General features: G+C 41.0%; 1 protein-coding gene and 1 long non-coding RNA gene across 3 annotated transcripts in view; one reads left to right on the top strand and one right to left on the bottom strand.

Moving 5' to 3' along the window:
- LOC124266378 overlaps positions 1–15,701 on the top strand; it is a 39,404-nt gene that overhangs the window by 713 nt on the left and 22,990 nt on the right. Inside the window, exons 2-8 of one of the 2 annotated variants that reach the window (XM_046701187.1) lie at positions 2,350–2,403; positions 2,848–2,904; positions 6,187–6,252; positions 12,320–12,587; positions 13,937–14,078; positions 14,486–14,607; positions 15,202–15,378. In XM_046701187.1, the coding sequence (XP_046557143.1) occupies positions 2,350–2,403; positions 2,848–2,904; positions 6,187–6,252; positions 12,320–12,587; positions 13,937–14,078; positions 14,486–14,607; positions 15,202–15,378 (886 nt within the window). The remainder of the gene's footprint in view (positions 1–2,349; positions 2,404–2,847; positions 2,905–6,186; positions 6,253–12,319; positions 12,588–13,936; positions 14,079–14,485; positions 14,608–15,201; positions 15,379–15,701) is intronic. The other variant, XM_046701188.1, reaches the window with a different exon arrangement.
- LOC124266379 lies at positions 13,584–14,778 on the bottom strand. Its single transcript, XR_006895752.1, has 2 exons — positions 14,650–14,778; positions 13,584–14,097 (listed from the first exon to the last, which is right to left on the bottom strand). It is a non-coding gene; the product is annotated as an uncharacterized LOC124266379 (long non-coding RNA).

Raw genomic sequence — 15,701 nt, 5'->3', positions numbered from 1 at the left:
ACGCCTCGATAGAGGCCGAAAAAACACAGTGGGTTCCTGATTGTTTAGTCAAATAGGTTCCTCAAACCAGCCTGACACATGGTCTGCAGGCTTGCTGGAAAGAGGGGCGGTGGAGTAGCCTAGTGGTTAAAGCGTTAGATCGTCACACAGAAGACCCGGGTTCGATTCTCCACATGGGTACAATGTGCGAAGCCCATTTATGTTGTCCCCCACCGTGATATTACTGGAATATTACTAAACGCGTGGCGTTTATGGAAGACCCAAATATATTGATTTTGTGCTCGGGTAGAATTCTTGTCTGTAACTTCTTGGACGATCGTGGGTTAAATCCACCTACCGGGATGTGTTCTGGTGACTTAGGGGACTTTCCAACATCAATGCGCAGAATGGTGATGTAGCGATCGGCAGCATTCATGTCTCAGCATTTGCAAATGCACTTTTCAGGAACCAGCTATTGCGCTGTCGATAAACAGCTTCATTGTGTTTTGATCACTGGAACAGAATCATTTACACTTCCTGGTTTGTTTAAAGCAGCCAGGACTTTGGACGTCAAAAGACCCGTTACTCCCCTGTATATATGGGCCTCGTATATTGTACCCATATAGGTATTCCTCCTTTATGTACAGGCGGCATATATTGTACCTATGTTTTACTGCTGTCCTCATAAACTGAGGGACACTTTGCAACGTTTCAGATTAAAGAATTCGCGAATATAGAACCACTTACATTCACAATTCTGTAGACACGTTTGAGAACATCACAGAACACTAAAAGCAGTAGTGGAAGTCGCGGTGGAAGTCGCGGTGGCTGACTTTGTGTGCTGGCGATTAGGTGCCTGACACTGAGGGTGTGGATTCGAATCCCGGATGGGACTCAAGCCAACAAAAGTACTAGAATCTGTACTTTACTGAGAAAGTGTAATCCCAAATATATCATATGTTGCAGTAGTGAGTAATAGTACGCTAGTAAACAAACTGAACACTACGTAGTGCTTTAATATCGGATGTGGCCACTTTGAGCGTCGTCGAATTGAGTGAACAAGTCTTTTGATCATTGATCACACACCCATCTCCGGGGGCCCCACTTCCGGAATGCAACAACGTAACGTACGTTCACCACGCCGCCTATGGACGCGTACACTATCATCATGTTTGTTGGATTGAAACCTGCTGCCGTCGCTAAAGACTACCCGTCACCAATTTTGCTGTCTGACAAACACTCCTGCGACATCCCAATCGTGTACATCCATGTCAGACGTCACCGTCATGTCCTTGAACGGCACGTTTACACCGAGACCAAGTTCACGGAGTCGTCGGTACAATGTCCTTATGCTGATTGGATGGCTAAGGCTGTTTGCACGGGATCACGTCACAGCGAGACTCTGTTCCTCAGGTGAAGTACCTGGAAATAACCATTTACCGTAGGCCTGTCTACTTTTCGGCTAATTTGTCGGTGCCATGTCACAGAGCACATCCCATAATTCGTGCAACATGGCCCTGTGTGGCACCCATCTGCAACATCCTCTTCGTTCGTTCTTTCTCTTTGGTCTGCTGTGAATCGGGGAATGTTAATTGTGTCAAAGCATTTCAGTAAAGAAAAAGTACAGTCAGTTCTGCACGTGTTTTATACCCGGTTCTCACACTTGTTGTTTCCTGTAAACCTGTAAGGTTTAGTGAATTCAGTTTATCGATAGCAACGTGCAACACGTGGTTCTCTTCTCAGACGTGAGTGACTGAGCTAGTTTGGTTTTACGCCGCTTTTAGCAGTATTCCATCAATATCACGACGACGGACAACAGAAACAGGCTTCACACATTGTACCCATTGTTGGGAATCGAACCCGGGTCTTCTGCGTGACGAGCCAAGGCTTTAACCACAAGGCTTTCAGTTTTTCACCCATGAACGTATTTGAACCCGAACCATGACCATATCACCACATGTCATTCATTCTCATGAGTAAATTGCGTCACAGAACTCTGTATTCATTTACGCCGTTAACGTAGAGCCTTGGTTGCCTGTAAATATCACACCACATGTAGGATTTCCGGGCCGTTGTTCTAATCCAACATTCTCACTTTCCTGTGATGTTTGCTACCTCCACACCCACCCTCACACCTACACTTGTTATAATTTGGTTGGTCGAATATAAACTGCATCTCTTTCTGCATGTTTTCATATCACCATCTGAATCTTTTCCATTTCTGCATCTGCATTGCCCGCAAGGAAACTCGAAAAATGTCTCATGTATTATATTTTGATAAATCAAACAAAAAAACCATGCACATTATACAGATTTAACAATGTCTGTATATTCTTCAGTATAGTATTTTGTTATATAACATGATTGCAGGAACAAAGAAGATACGACCCATATGTTGGACAGTACTATTACCGTCGAATTCCAGTAAGTGTATCAATCTGAAGTACATGTATACAGTAACGCAAAACCATATTGGAAGATCCAGCACGTTTGATTCAAGTTGTTCAATAATTATTGTTGTAATAATTATTTGGTTTAATGTGTATTGCGCATATGAATCTATCCGTTACATGGTTAGAGAGAGACAGTGACTCAGTCACGCACACATGGCATCAACAAAGCATGTTAACAGACAGAATCTCAGACGCCCCTTTTATTTAAATTAAAGTACACTGGTTTGTTTGGTATTTAATGTTTCGCTCCTCTTGAGTTGACACAAACACTACATCTGTTATTGCCATTGTGTTTTTCTAAATTCTGCTATTCATCGAACAGAGAATTTACAGGTGTACTAAGTATTCAATTATTGTGTCAATCAAACTAAAATATAGCTTATTCGTTACAAAAGATATCCTTATACGCTTGCAGCATAGTCATCACTATCAACGTCAACACCACCAACGCAGTCAGTGGAAACCTTGGCAAGTGTGTACATTTCTTTAGTGCATGTGCTTGGTAAACTACATGACGTTTATTCAACCAGTGATAAGAGTTTAATGAAGTTAATTTTAGAGTGCGGCCTTTGGCGTTGTTGGTAGAGGATTACAAAGAGAGGCAAGAGAAGATAGCCTACGTATTAATGGAAAAACAATCTTCACTTTGTGTGCTTTGTGCCCTCCCTACCAAAACTGACAGGTGTGCGTGGCCTTACCTGGTGTATAGAGAAAGGTTTAGTCCCCTCATGTGTACGTGGCCTTTCCTGTGTGTGCAGTCCCCTCACGTGTACGTGGCCTTTCCTGTGTATAGAGTAAGGTTTAGTCCACTCAGATGTACGTGGCCTTTCCTGGTGTATAGAGTAAGGTTTCGTCCACTCAGATGTACGTGGCCTTTCCTGGTGTATAGAGTAAGGTTTTGTCCCCTCGGGTGTAAGTGGTCTTTCCTGGTGTATACAGTAAGGTTTCGAGAACTCAGGTGTACGTGGCCTTTCCTGGTGTATACAGTAAGGTTTAGTCCAATCAGGTGTACGTGGCCTTTCCTGGTGTATACAGAACTCAGGTGTACGTGGCCTTTCCTGTGTGTGCAGTCCCCTCACGTACGTGGCCTTCCTGGTGTATACAGTAAGGTTTAGTCCACTCAGGTGTACGTGGCCTTTCCTGTGTGTGCAGTCCCCGCACGTGTACGTGGCCTTTCCTGTGTATAGAGTAAGGTTTCGTCCACCCACGTGTACGTGGCCTTTCCTGTGTATACAGTAAGGTTTAGTCCCCTCACGTGTACGTGGCCTTTCCTAGTGTGTACAGTAAGGTTTCGTCCCCTCACGTGTACGTGGCCTTTCCTGTGTATAGAGTAAGGTTTAGTCCACCCACGTGTACGTGGCCTTTCCTGTGTATACAGTAAGGTTTAGTCCCCTCACGTGTACGTGGCCTTTCCTAGTGTGTACAGTAAGGTTTCGTTCCCTAACGTGTACGTGGCCTTTCCTGTGTATAGAGTAAGGTTTAGTCCACTCAGGTGTACGTGGCCTTTCCTGGTGTGTACAGTAAGGTTTCGTCCCCTCACGTGTACGTGACCTTTCCTGTGTATAGAGTAAGGTTTAGTCCACTCAGGTGTACGTGGCATTTCCTGTGTATACAGTAAGGTTTAGTCCCCTCAGGTGTAAGTGGCTTTCCTGGTGTATAGAGTAAGGTTTAGTCCCCTCAGGTGTACGTGGCCTTTCCTAGTGTGTACAGTAAGGTTTCGTTCCCTAACGTGTACGTGGCCTTTCCTGTGTATAGAGTAAGGTTTAGTCCACTCAGGTGTACGTGGCATTTCCTGGTGTATACAGTAAGGTTTAGTCCCCTCAGGTGTAAGTGACTTTCCTGGTGTATAGAGTAAGGTTTAGTCCACTCAGGTGTAAGTGACTTTCCTGGTGTGTACAGAGTAAGGTTTAGTCCACTCAGGTGTACGAGGCCTTTCCTGGTGTGTACAGTAAGGTTTCGTCCCCTCACGTGTGCATGGCCTTTCTTGGTGTATACAGTAAGGTTTCGTCCCCTCACGTGTGCATGGCCTTTCCTTGGTGTATACAGTAAGGTTTCGTCCCCTAACGTGTACGTGGCCTTTCCTGTGTATAGAGTAAGGTTTAGTCCACTCAGGTGTACGTGGCCTTTCCTGTGTATACAGTAAGGTTTAGTCCCCTCAGGTGTACGTGGCCTTTCCTGGTGTATAGAGTAAGGTTTAGTCCCCTCACGTGTACGTGGCCTTTCCTGGTGTATAGAGTAAGGTTTAGTCCACTCAGGTGTACGTGGCCTTTCCTGTGTATAGAGTAAGGTTTAGTCCACTCAGGTGTAAGTGACTTTCCTGGTGTATAGAGTAAGGTTTCGTGCCCCCAGGTGTACGTGGCCTTTCCTGGTGTATAGAGTAAGGTTTCGTCCCCTCAAAGGTGTAAGTGACTTTCCTGGTGTATCCAGTAAGGTTTCGTTCCCCCATGTGTAAGTGGCGTTTCCATGTGCCCTCAGTGAGGATATGTTCCTTTTTGTTTCGTTACCTGGTTTATGCAGTACGTTCCTTAGCGTGTGACAATGTAAAGCGAACGTTTTTGATTTCGTGTTAGTGACATATTTCCATGTGACAATGTAAAGCGAACGATTTTGATTTCGTGTTAGTGACATATTTCCATGTGACAATGTAAAGCAAACATTGTTGATTTCGTGTAATATATTTGTGGAAAAGTAACACAATATTCCAAGAGGTTGAAACTGATATTCCTGATCGTATGAATCACGCATTTTGACTTTCATTAGTTTTAGAAATGACGTTACCACAGACGTCCTACTTCCACATCCCACATCTGGTACAAGCAGCCACTACACGTTGGTTTCGATCACGCAGGTAAATTTGACCTTTGTTTTTGACAATGTATTTTCACGATCCATATATACGTTCAGGAATATTGTAAGGACTACCAGCCCTTGTGAATACTACAAAGAACTATACATCAAACTATGGACTCGGTTCGTGTGTAAAAAAATGAGCATCTATCTGACACATCTTCATCATATTCTTTCAATGATCGGCTGATTGGCCAATGGTTTTGCTTGTGTGTTAAAAAGGTATGTTGCCTGACTTATGAAGTACGGTTTTTTTTTTTTCGTTGAACATATTGTTGTGCAGATGTGTTATCTGGTTTATGAAGTAAGGATGTGTTGCCTGAAGTAGTAAGTAGGTTTTCTTACATTGTTGTGCTCTTGTTTCCTGGGTACTATGAACGGAGGATGTGTATCCTGATACAACATGATATTGTGGCGTTGTTTCTCGTTCGAAAAGGTTTTGTTGCTTGGTATATTGAGTAAGGTTTTCCCGGTGTAAGATTATGCTGCCTGGTGTAATAAGTCTGATATAATATTACGTTGAATGGTATATTAAGGTTTTTTTTCCGGTGTATCAACTTTTGTTTTTTACCTCAACTTGTTTTCATGTATTATTTTTCTTTGTCCTAAAGGAAGTTCCCTTTCAAGTCTTAACTTCATGTACAGTAGGGGAAGGGGGAACATACCTAATAATCAAAACTTCTTCATCAAATACCTATGTATTGATCTGTGAGCTGAATGAAAAATCCAACAAGGTATTCTAACCCATAGTATACGCTACCATTGTGTTGAACTATTTATCGATTATCTATTACGATTAATATATATCCATTAAAGGTACCGATTCCAAAGCAACCGAATACAAAACTCAATGTTTATGTGAAAAGAGAGTTAAAACTTCCAATATTTCTTTTATCACTACTTACAGAGACAATACAACCATTACCAAGGCACACAGAGAAACATTCAGCCCAGCCGGACTACACAACGACATGTAAATATAGTTGGTCAATGTGCATGCATGTTTCAAGAGTCCAAATTATGTGCTGCAGGAAAACCATTTGCTTCATGAACACATGTGCATCTTTACGTCGGTTCTTATTTACAACTTTCACACGTGTGTGTGTGTTTATGTGTGTACGTACGTAAACGTATGTGTGTATGTATGTGCATGTCCCAATATTATTGTGGAGTCCACCAGGGAAAGCCACATTTGAAAAATAACAGTTGCTGCAAAAGCCACATTTCAAGTACAAACCTCGGTGCCGCGAAAGCCACAATGAGTAAGGGAATCAATACCGGGTTTTTTTCAAATAAGCGTACCCATTGATCACAATGGATTAAAATTGTTTTAGTGACTTGTCTTTTGTTTGTTTAGTTAACATATGACGGGTGGCTTCTTTATTCTCGTACGTTTTTAGTTAACATATGATAACATATGTTCGGAGATATAATGATACATGCTATTTTGGGGGGTATTTTTTTATATGTCTTCATGAAAATTATTGTGGTTTGTATGATTGGCATATTACATCAGCAGAGAAGTTTGGACAAGAATATTCCGTTAAATTTATTGTGACGTTTCAACATCTAAATGTCATTACTTCAACGCTGGCAAAAACACTAATTTGGAAAATTTACTTGTGTGTAGTCATAAATTTTGCTTTAAAACAGCTATGTAATGGAAAGAGTTAGGCGTCACATATGTGGTTGTTTATAGGTATATTTGCGCAATAAATGGTCATTCTCCTATATTGTTTTTTTGTTTTGTTGAGTATTTGGCATGAATGTAAACATAATAACTAAGGCAGATTCTGATACCTTTCGGTATGGACTTACAATAACAAATTATAAAAAATGCAAATTCAACTTATAAAGTTGAAAAATAACGCGATGAAAAAAAACCCCGCGAAATTGGAGTTCAAACGATTCACTAAATTCAACCCAGCTAGGTTGAAAGTGGTTTCAACAGCTGTGCTGCGCCGCGCTGCACTGTGCTCATGGCGCATGCGCAGTGAATTGGTTCACGCAGCTTGAAGCGTGGATTCCAGGATTATAAGGTCGTGAGCAGGAGTAGTCTAATCTTGGTTGTGTACACACAACAAATACTAGTAGTAAATAATCTATTCGTTACATAAATGAACCTTGCTAAGGATTTAGATCTATTCAGCTATGTGTCAACCAGTGAAGCGTTCATTTTAAGACGGAAATCCTTCGCTGACGGTGAGTACTCGGAGAAGGCTTTGATGTGAGCTATTTTGCTAATGTTTCGACTTTTGTTGATTTTTCACAGGCGCGAGCTTTTTATATGTTATGACAGTAGATTACCGATTTAACTGTTTATATAAGTTCATTTGATTATTTGACCACACGTTCTTCTTACGGAGTCACTTTCTCAGTTCGATACTCAAAAGCAACGTCATTATTTAACATTGTCAGAATTCTAACTGTGATATAGATATGCCTCTGTCACAGACAAAACTCAATGCCTGTTTTATTGACACCTATGTGTCTGCCTGCCTGTCTGATAATGACAATATGCAATACACAACTTCGATCACTCACCTCACCCAATTTGAACTTAACACCTATCAGGCTATACACCATAAACAAAACGCATTGATTTATAGCTCGTGTGCCCGAGTTCTGTCTCTGTCATATTATGTAATTACACAGACATGCAGGTGTGATACTTGTATACATGACATGTTATGATGTCTGTTGATTGCAAAATGTTATACCCAAAAAATGAGCATGTACTTACAAAACCCAACATCTCTATACACACACAAAGAGCCCTGAGCGTATCGGCAAATCAACCAGCCATCGAAAGGCTTCGTTACACTTAAGTGCACACCCACCCGCTCTGACTGGGTTCGGTATCCCGGGTGCTTCGTTTCGAGGGAAGTAAACCCAAGTACAAAATATTGCGCTTTTGATTTGCGATTGTACGCTTGAAATTTTGTTTTTATGTTTTTTTCATAATCAGCAATGCATATTATATATCATGAATAAGTGATAATTGTGTCTTAATTATTTTTGTTTTTTTGGTTGCATGTGACCTTTAAATGTGGCTTTCCCGGGCTACAACCATTATTGCTGCAAATCTGTAATTAGTCTTTTGGAGAGCCTAAATGCCCAAGCTGTAGTTCATCGGTCTGTTTCGTGCACAAGGTTGTTTTGTTTTGGATTCACTGAAGAAGCTTTGTTTCTCATGGTTGAAGTTGAAGTGCAATGTATCGACCTACCCGATTATGAATCGACCTTTTCGGGGGCGGCGGGGTAGCCCAGTGGTTAAAGCGTTCGCTCGTAACGCCGAAGGCCCGGGTTCCATTCCCCACATGGGTACAATGTGTGAAGCCCATTTTGGGTGTCCCCCGCAGTGATGTTCCTAGACTATTGCTAAAAGTGGCGTAAAACCATACTCACTCACTCATTCACTATGAATTTTTGTGGGTTTTTTGCATTACTTACCATCGGCGTCACTTTGGCATATCTTCTCAAGTAAAGGCAACATGTCGTTACATAACTGAAGTACTCTTCGCGGCAACGTTAAACAAAACTCACTCACTCAACCTGTCTTAGTATTGTGACTTGTCAAAACATTTCTTGGCGCACGAGAGTTCCCCGACATCACGAATCATGGAAATTTGATATCAGCATGTTCACTGTCCAAGCATGAAAAGATAATGCAAAACATTTAACATAACCTGTAACATTTTTCAGCACCTGTCACCATATTCCGTATGTATACATGTGTCAACTGACAACTTTAGGGACATGTGTGTGTAGCTTGAAATATCGCCACTGTGCCCATCAACCGTGTCACTATGTGAAACAATCATGTGTTCTGGTACCCGCTAAAGGAATCGTTGCCTCATGACAACATAGTATTCTACGATGACAAAACGGGGATCGTGCTGGTGGTCCTGAAGGAAGGTAAAGAAGTGCTTCAAGTACGTTCATCTTGCCTCCTATTCAAAGTATTAGAACTAGTTTTCGACGGCAAATAAGATACTATACACATGGAAAAATATCGAAACACAAATGACTTCAACCCCAATGTAGGCATATATATTCAAATCGCATTTTGTTTGTCTCTACGATTGTTTTGACCCTTTGAGCGTACCGTACATTGATTTTAGATATGAACATACTACGATCAAAGGCAGGCAAAGTGCAAAACGTGTACCCGTCATTAAGCAAACATCAAGTTTCGGTAAAATGTTCTTGCAGCTTTACTTAGAAAATTCAATCTAATTCGTTGTTGATAAGTAAATATCGGAACTCCTCAGCTGACATGTCACTTGGGACTATTGCGAGGGATGTTGGTTGTCATCTATTGATTATAAGCCAGTTGGCCTGAAAACTAGTTACCTCAAGGACAGTCAGTATTCCGGTCGACCACGAGTGACAACTACTAGGAGAGATACAACCGTTCTCGGAATTCAGTGGCGTGTTAAAACCAGAATAGCTTCCACGTCGTCGTTTGCCAACACAAAGGTCCGAAATCGCATGACATCATGTAAAAGGGTCCAATGGTCGGATGAAAGTCGTTCGTGAATGGTGGTTGAACTCACACTAATCGCCTGCAGAAACACTACATAACGGAGTGTCTTGGAGCAAGTAACGTTTGGCGGAATTTCATTAATTGTCTGGCGGTGCCTTTGACATGACTGTAAAGCTGGTCTTGTGACGATCAGAAATATCTGAATGTACATCAGTGACACACCTGGGTGTTTGTACCACATTCCGATGACCATTTCCTGAACACAAGGCCGCTCTTCATGGACTTCAATACGAGGTATCGTGCACGAGTTTTTGATGGTTTGTCATGCCAAGAGGCGTTTGCAACTCTTACTTCACCCGCCAGAAGTTCAGAGCTTAATCCCATAGAGCATGTTTGGGACATTATGGGTCTACAAATACGCAAGAGAGATCATTCAGTATAGAACATTGATATATTGGACGTAAGGACGGGAAAGCCGCTATAACTCGGCGCGCCTTGTGGAAACAAGAGTTGTATAATGGTCCCCAGGGAGTTGAGATTGATAATAAGATGTGCCGTTGAGATTGACATCCAATGATCGAGGGAAATAACACCAGCGCCATGAACATGCACTAGTGTGTGAATATGTGCGCTATATAAATATCCAGCAATAATAATATTGGAACAAGCATTCATTCAAGAATGGAACAAAATGCCTCAACATCACATTCAACGACAACGGAGGATGGTCAGAGATGTTATTGGTGGAATTCACACTAGGAATTCACATTGTGCTCAGTTATTTAAGCTTATGTGATTTCTTGAGGAATGTATGCCCAAATCTTGAAGATGACCGAACTTGGATACGACCATAGTTATCAACACGACAAAAGTCCATATTTTGCCATTTCATTATTCCTCGAAGGTCCATTTATCCACATAATAGGTTAAATTGAGATTTGGATAAGTTCATTTGCTATGGTTAACGGTAACATATTCATAATGACAAATATTGGGTGTGGCGATACATTTTAAACGTGCATAGTATTGAAAGATAATGACCCATATACAGCAACTGAAAGCACACTGATTCATGCAGGTAAGCAGCCTTTAATCATCACATCAACAAATACTCATAAAAAACGTCTTTAACCATTTGTCTACCACCACTTTCCAAAATTGTAATGTGACGGTCACCTAATGTACCATCCCCAAATCAGAAATAAACTGACCGCCAAAAGAAAGTACACAAGGTTTTCAAGAGGTCATTACCATTGACCCAGAGTTTCTACAAACACAAAACATAATGCGGTGGTGTTAACAACATCTGTACTCAACCTGAACTGAAAAACACACGTATACTACATAAACACGTGGCGTCAGATATGCCCAAGGTCACTGGGGGCCCTGAAAACCAGTGTTCAATCACATGGAGGATAAGCAGGTACTGAGTTGCACACAACAAATTTCCACTACCATCACTTTAGTATCCTGTATGTCCAGCCTCCTTCTAGCCGAAGACGTCAGACGTCGGACAAGTCACGGGGTATGCGACGTCATTCGTCCTTGAGGGCTTGTGTACTTTACTGTCTATTCTGTGGTGGGATAGGGCGTTTCCGCACGCGTCAGTCTAGTGCACCCCACATGTGCTCGATCGGGGACATGTCTGGAGAACGTGCTTGCCAGTGTTGAACGTTCACGTTGTTTCTCTCGTCGCTGCCAACGACGAACAACTCGGGCCCAACGCAATCTGTGACGTGTGTGTTCAGGGGTCAACACATGTCCTTTCAAGGGTCTGTAGGCTCTGATACCTGCTGCCCGAAGACGTCTAGCCACCGTGTATCGACTGGCACGGTGATCAAGGAAATTCGCCGCCGATGACGTTACCGTCAGAAAAAGGTTTCTCAGGTGTACCATACTCAAATGCCGGTCTTCAGCTGGTGTTGTTACTCGCGGTCTCCCACTTTTTGGTCTGTCTGACCCGTCTGCCTGTAACGTTGCAGCAGTCTAGAGTCGGCTACACGGGTGCAGCCGAAGGTTCTTGCAACGTTGGCGTGTGTCGACCCAATCTGGAGCATACCTGTAGCCCTCTCACTTTCAACTGCTGATAGTCGTGGCATATCTGTGGTGGTCCTTTTCAAACTGCATGTGTAACCTGTCCGCACACTAACTTTTATACCCTTAGTGCATGTGGAACTCTGACAAAGGCCCAAAATCATGGTTTATACAATTTACCATTTCGACGTTTTATTCACGACGTGCACGTGCATTTCACTGCAGGTATCAAATTGCTACGTTGGGGCGACATGTTTCAGTGTACTTACCTACAAAAATATATCTTTAAAATTTGAGAACTAGTAACTTTTGGTATACTTCCCTTTGCCGGTCAGTTTAGTTAATATGAATTTGAAACAACGGCCATTAAAAAATTATGACAAATATATTTTCATGTTCCATCTTTCTAGTGCACATTCATCATTCTTTTAAAATCATATGAAGTTATTCACGCAAAAACACTTCTTTCACATTTCCTCTAATTAGGGTTTTTGACTCCTTACAATTGTCTTAACAGGGAAATGGACATCAACCAGGGGATTCGATTGGCGGTAAACCTGACATGACACACCAGCAAAGGCAGATATTTGTAGTTGAGATGTTACCTGGCGACGGTCACACAGGTCAAATTCCCCAGCCACTACTGGATCGAGCACCAGAGATGGAGAGGGCATTTGAGGAGGAGGGAGGAATATTTGGATATCTTCAGAGGAATGGTTTACTAGACACTATTTCGAAATATGTTGACTGGCAGATCAGCAGGTTGACAAATTACTTCAAAACAGGTATAGTTACCATATTGATGAACATGCTCATATATCAAGCTCATATCAATGAACGCGTTCTCATGCATACACAGACACAGACACACATACATGCATACATACATACACACATACAAGCATGCATGCATGCATACATACATACATACATACATACATACATACATACATACATACATACATACATACATACATACATACATACATACATACATACATACATACATACATACATACATACATACATACAGTGTTACTTAATCACTTTCAACAGGTTAAACTCACAAACAGCGTTGGAGATAATCAATCAATATAAGATAGGAACATGAGAATAGAATGCTGGAAAATATGATTTATAGACAACAAATTCTTTTACGATAGCCAGTTGAGCGCAAAGACAATGAACTGAAGGTGACTGCTTGGTGTTAAAATCCTACCAGTCATTCCACATGACGAATCAAAAGTAGTAGTAACAGTAGCAATTTCATTAGTGGGAGTGAAAACTGGAGTATTAATTGGGAACGGTTTATGGATGTCAACCTCTATATTATCAGAAACAAAACGAGTCGGGAGCATATTCTTACTCTTTCATTCGAAACTTATAAAAAAAAAATATAACCCGTAAAGATCCGGGTTAGGATTGGTCCTTAGCAACCCACGTTTGGCGTAAAAGGCGACTTGGGATCGGGTGGTCAGGCTCGCTGACTTCATTGAGACATGTCATTGTATCCCAATTGTGTAGATCGATGATCATGATGTTGATCAAGGTCCAGAGTCGTTTATTTACAGAATGCTGCCATATTTGTGGAATATTACTGAGTGTGGCCTTGAACAACAAACCAAGGAATTTTAAAATAAAGCAAGTTTACACCCATTCCAATTCCTTTTATCACTTCCTAATACCTTTCCAATTGTTATTTAGCAGCAGTAGTAGTAGTGGTAGCAGTAGCAGTATTTGTAGTAGTAGTAGTTGTAGTAGTAGCAGCAGCAACGATAGGACAAGATTTAGCATCAGTGGTGATGCAAAATTTAATTCACATTGTCAGTATGACTGCAAGACTTGGGACACGCTGCTCAACCAGCAGTAAATTATCCTCTTGTTTCAAGAATACGTCGAAAACAAATACCACAGGTTACAAGTATGCCTTACAGTTAAAGACGACGCGAGATGTACTGGGCTGTGTCCCCGTGCCCCGTGCGTTGCTACCTAAAACTTGTATGTTAGGTCCAGACTCAAATTTCCTACCTGTCGCCGAGAGTTTAAAATACCGACTACGGCTTCAGTGAATGAAATCTCCACAGTCCTAATTACTTTTAATCAAGGGTATCTAGTCAAATCTTCTTTCCGGCAGAGGTAGTAAAGCCAAACATGCCACCAGTGATATCTTGTCCGAGAAGCTTCGAGGTTAACAGTGATCCTGGTAGGCCCACGGCCCGCGTCAAATGGAATGAACCCACAGCCAGTGATAGAGAGGATCCACCGGCACGCCTAAAGTAAGACATTGTATATTTGCTGGAAAATAAGAAGTCATCTGAGAGGCATTATGAATAATGTGTCGCATAAGAATAGCTTGTAGGTTTTCGTTTTTAAAAAAACTATCATGTATATCTGAAATTCATATAGTTCATTGTTTCATTTCCATATAGACAATACATTCGGCTTACTTTGTGATTCTGCGTTTTAAATGCGGGTTTGGTGCATGTGACTTAACGCTGGATTTGTTTTTCAAAAGAAATGTCTTGAAAATGTGTTCCCGATATTGCATGTGTAAATATATTATGCCCTCGGGATAAATTAACAGAAAATCTTCCAAAACACATGTATGTCTGTGTTAACCGTGAATATTGTCGGAAGGGTACTTGAACAAAGATTGTTATCTATTTATATATTGCTTTTTCAGTATCAGGCAAGAACAGGGTGAACACAATGGTGCAAAGATGTCTGGCACAGTACATGTCAAATACGTTGTGACGGACAGTAAAGGTCGCACGGACTTCTGCACATTTACCGTCAGAGTAAACAGCAAGTATTAAATGATAAGCCTAAGATTTGTTTCAGTGTTACCACGTTCATTGGGAGTAAAGGTGACGAAGTGGCTTTAGGGGCTGAATTGCTTGTTCAATGTGCATCTGACGACAGGGAAATGACGTTTCTTCTTCATATGTGAAGCGCCTGTGAGCAGCCTAGTTAGAACTCGGCGCTATAGAAAAAAAAATAAAAAAAAAAATAAATAAATAAATAAATAAATAAATAAATAAATAAATAAAATGTTCGTCATCGTATCCCAATTGCGTAGATCGATGCCCATGTTGTTGTGGCGTAAAAGTTCACTCACTCACTCATATATGTGTTTTTCCTATGTTGTAAATTGATCCTGCGAAAAAATGACACAATAATTCGATTCTTTCTTTTGTAATAATTATCTGAACTGGCTCATTTTGAACACTCTCTATTACAATACCAAATGTCACATTATAAAAATGCATAGGCGTACACTGTGACCTTGAAACATCACACAATGGCAAATCTGACCTTTGAACTTCACACACGAGAACAAGTGACTCGATCGCTGCTACGTGTGGCATTACCGTAAAACACTTTGCATATGTGTTTCAGGGGTCATGTGCCAGCCCAAACAAATGATCCATGGCAATAATAACTGCAGTACAAACTACGTTTATCACGGCACAGTGTGTCATTTATCATGTGAAGAAGGTTACGAAGTTATTGGAGCTTCCACCATAACATGCCAGCATAATGGACAATATTCCTCAACAAGTTCACGGTGTCAAGGTAAGAGACACTATTTCATTACACGCCAAGTTTGAATTTTATCATCAGATAATTCGTTTTAAATAATATTTGGTGCTTTGTTGTGATTGGGTTTTTTATTGTTAAAGAGTGCAATGAATTATGTACAATTATGTATCGCTGTAAAGAAATCAAATTATAGACAGACAGATTTTGATTTCTATAAGTGGCCATGAGGCCAGTAGTAAAATTCTAACAATGAATTTATGCGCAACCTGTACATTTGCGAATTATATCAATATATTTATTATCGATAAATCAATACTTATTATCTATAAATCATAAACACTCATTAACAATTTACA

This window comes from Haliotis rubra, unplaced genomic scaffold, assembly GCF_003918875.1.
Source record: "Haliotis rubra isolate DU_JTF1 unplaced genomic scaffold, ASM391887v1 Scf1250, whole genome shotgun sequence".
In the NCBI taxonomy this organism is placed as follows: Eukaryota; Metazoa; Mollusca; class Gastropoda; order Lepetellida; family Haliotidae; genus Haliotis; species Haliotis rubra.
Note: the sequence above shows the minus strand (reverse complement) of the source record. Positions and strands in the feature narration are given on the sequence as shown.